Below are 3,147 nucleotides of genomic sequence, written 5' to 3'. Positions count from 1 at the left end.
AGCGATTTGGCCACAAGGATCGCTTGCTACAAAAAATTACGACTAGCTAGCGACAAGTCGTTACGATAAAGACAGCGATTTAGCCACGAGGATCGCTACCTTTTTAAGCTAGCGGATCGCTAGCTACGAGTCGTTACGATAAAGATAGCGATTTGGCCACGAGGATCGCTTGCTACAAAAAATTGCGACTAGCTAGCGACAAGTCGTTACGATAAAGACAGCGATTTGGCCACGAGGATCGCCAGCTTGATAAGCTAGCGAATTGCTAGCTAAATAAGCTAGCGACCCGCTAGCTAATTAAGGTAGAGAATAGCTAGTGAAAACTCGTAACAATAACTACACTTCTAGGCTAGAAAATATCGGTTAGGCTAGAAGATATTCCTGAAAAAATCGCATGCTATATTTTTCAGGGGAATGAATTATAACCATTGAAATAAGATTGCATTTATAACAAATTAAATACAAAATGTTAAAACTGGTTTCAATAAAAAATTATAAATGTTAAAGTCATTATAAAATGTTAAAAGAAAATGTATGAATTATTTTTAAAAAATAAAAAAAGCCATTAACAACTAAATGATTTTGCTTAAATTAAATTAATAATATTAAAAGTTATTTAAAAATATATATGAAGAATAAAATAACTAAAAAAAAAAAAAGATGAATAAATAATAAAACAAATTTAAAAAATAATTTAACTGGAATCACTACACGAGTCAGTGTTTAATTTTCGAATTTTTCTAACAGGACTGTTTAAATCATTTGTTAAAGAAGAATTTCTCTTTCTTGTTGCAAAATATCGATCTTTAGATTTTTTCAAGTGTTTCGCAATTAAGGTAGTCATACTGGATTCAGTGGCAGTTGGAAATAAACAGTAAGCTGCATCAAAAATCAAACTTTCGACTGGTCCTATAAACCTACGCTTTTTATCTGCACCAGTTTGATTGATGCTGCAACATAGCTTGTCTGTTATGCAAGTTTTTAAAGCATTTTTTAAAAAGTCACTTACATTTTTCCAACCAATTTGCTTCATCTTTCGGCAAATGATATCATTATCATTAGAGTGAATTATTTTTTTTTCTAGTGAATCAAACTCTTCAACTGAATTTGCTGGTAAATAATCTATATTTATATTTTCGTTATTACCATGGTTAGTGTCTAAAAGTGAACGTATGGTACGCATTTCGGTTTCCAACCCACAAACTTTTCTGTACATGGCACTCACTATAAATTGAATGCCTTCAACAGTATTGGGTTCAACGTTTGCTTTCAGAATAAAGTTATTTATTTGGTCTATCCCATTTTTTTGAGATGGCAAAGAAAAGGAAGAAGATGAATGCAATAGTGGTTGAATTTGTGAAACAGACTGCAACTCTGATGGAGGCACTGTCTGTGTAACTGGCGAGTCATCTACTTGATCCATTGAGGCAGAGACAGACAGAAGGTTCTAAAACAAGATTAACAATGATTATAAATACTCTTAAATGATATAAAAACTCTATCACTATATTCTAATTATTTTATACTGATTCTTTCATTTAAAAATGGTAACTAAAAAAACAACAAACAAACCATTCAAATAAAACCAAATAAAAATTCTTATTTTCACAAATGGGATAAAAAATTGTTACAAATGTATACTGAATTGGAATTGGGCAGCTTTGGTGGCTCCCACAACGGCCATGATGGTAAAGACGGTTCTTCAGAAAGGCTTTTTCTTTTCTCTTTCCGTTTTGTAGATTTATAGGAGTTCTCTTGTTTTTTTGATGTATTAAATTCAATTTCTACTTCTGATTCTGCAGTGAGAATATGCTACAAAACAAATAACTTTTTTAGTATTTGTACAACCATAGTTTTATATGTACAATAAACGTATACAAAAATCTATATTATCAAGAAAGCCCACCAGAAATCAAAATAAATTTAGATCATAAAAATTAAAGTACCTAAATTAAATATTCAACACATTTTCTGCAATACTTAGTATATTGATAACAATATAAATAATTTATTAAATTGGTTTAAAAACACTCACATTCAATGGTGGAATGCTCTGCCTTTTGGTTTGACCCACACGATCAATAAGTCTAAGGAGTCCGTTTTTAGGAGTAAAATTTTTGTTTACTACAAGTTTTTGAATTTTTTGAATAAGCAATTTCGTATCAATTCCAACTGAAACGTATAAAATAAATAAAAAATACAATTTTGTAAGATTAATTTACTTTTAAAAAATGTTACTACTGAAACACTTTTTATTTTTTAATTCCAACAGGGTATAAAATACTTATCTGTAATATGCATGCCGCATTTATACCATCCTTATGCATTGCCTTTATTTGAAGGTCATCTTCCGTTAATGTTTGACCACGAGATCTCCAATCATCCATAGACCAATTTTTTAGTTTCTCTGACATTATTATGTCACAGTTTTTTAATTCCAAAACTTCACTGTCACAATACAAATATACAATATAATTCATCTGAAATAAAACATTTGCAAAATGTAACATAAAAATTATACATTTATTATTTAGAAAATACACAGTTAAAATAGTATAAAGACTTCAAATGAATTGATATATTTTTAAATCAACACAAAATTTTTTAAAAAATTAAAAAAAAACTAATCAAGTTCTGTAAATAAATTAAAATTATAACCCATAGCAACTTTAAAACTTTAGTTTAATTTGCAGACCAATGGGATAATTAGAAAGTAGTTTTCCCTACAAATAATCATGATACATTTTCGAATGGGTCTAACATTATAAGCATGTGTGCGAATTTTCTGATAATATCCAATTCTAAGGACTTTTGATGAGTACGGAAATGTATAAAGTGGCTTCACATAAGATAAAAGAATTCAAGATATATGTAAACAGCAAGACTTGTACTAGTGCATAAAACAATGGCACCATCATCAATAACAAAAGCACAATCCGGCAGATCAGCAGATCTTTACAGTGTTCAAGTGATTATTAGTTACTGATCGAAGATCATTTAAGCAAACAATTGCGTGTTGAAAAATGTTTCTACCTGTTTTAATTCGTCTTTTTAACAAACCCAACATATTTTCGAATTGAAATGCAGAAAATGAGTCCAAAGGTCCATATTTTACTACAAAAAAAGCTAGATGAATTAACACATGCA

At 29.6% G+C, this 3,147-nt stretch overlaps 1 protein-coding gene across 2 annotated transcripts; it reads right to left on the bottom strand.

The window, feature by feature from the left end:
• Positions 1–428: 428 nt before the first annotated feature.
• LOC136075211 (uncharacterized) lies at positions 429–2,863 on the bottom strand. 2 transcript variants are annotated; one of them, XM_065787694.1, is made up of 5 exons: positions 2,659–2,863; positions 2,289–2,480; positions 2,036–2,179; positions 1,642–1,812; positions 429–1,447 (listed from the first exon to the last, which is right to left on the bottom strand). In XM_065787694.1, exons 2-5 carry the CDS (start codon positions 2,478–2,480, stop codon positions 695–697), a joined length of 1,260 nt encoding a protein of 419 aa, XP_065643766.1. In that variant the 5' UTR covers positions 2,659–2,863; the 3' UTR covers positions 429–694. The 2 variants fall into 2 exon arrangements, with proteins under 2 accessions (XP_065643766.1, XP_065643765.1); XM_065787693.1 differs by having other exon boundaries at positions 2,289–2,863.
• Positions 2,864–3,147: the final 284 nt, after the last annotated feature.

The sequence above is a fragment of the Hydra vulgaris genome, chromosome 01, assembly GCF_038396675.1.
Source record: "Hydra vulgaris chromosome 01, alternate assembly HydraT2T_AEP".
Taxonomy (NCBI): domain Eukaryota; kingdom Metazoa; phylum Cnidaria; class Hydrozoa; order Anthoathecata; family Hydridae; genus Hydra; species Hydra vulgaris.
Note: the sequence above shows the minus strand (reverse complement) of the source record. Positions and strands in the feature narration are given on the sequence as shown.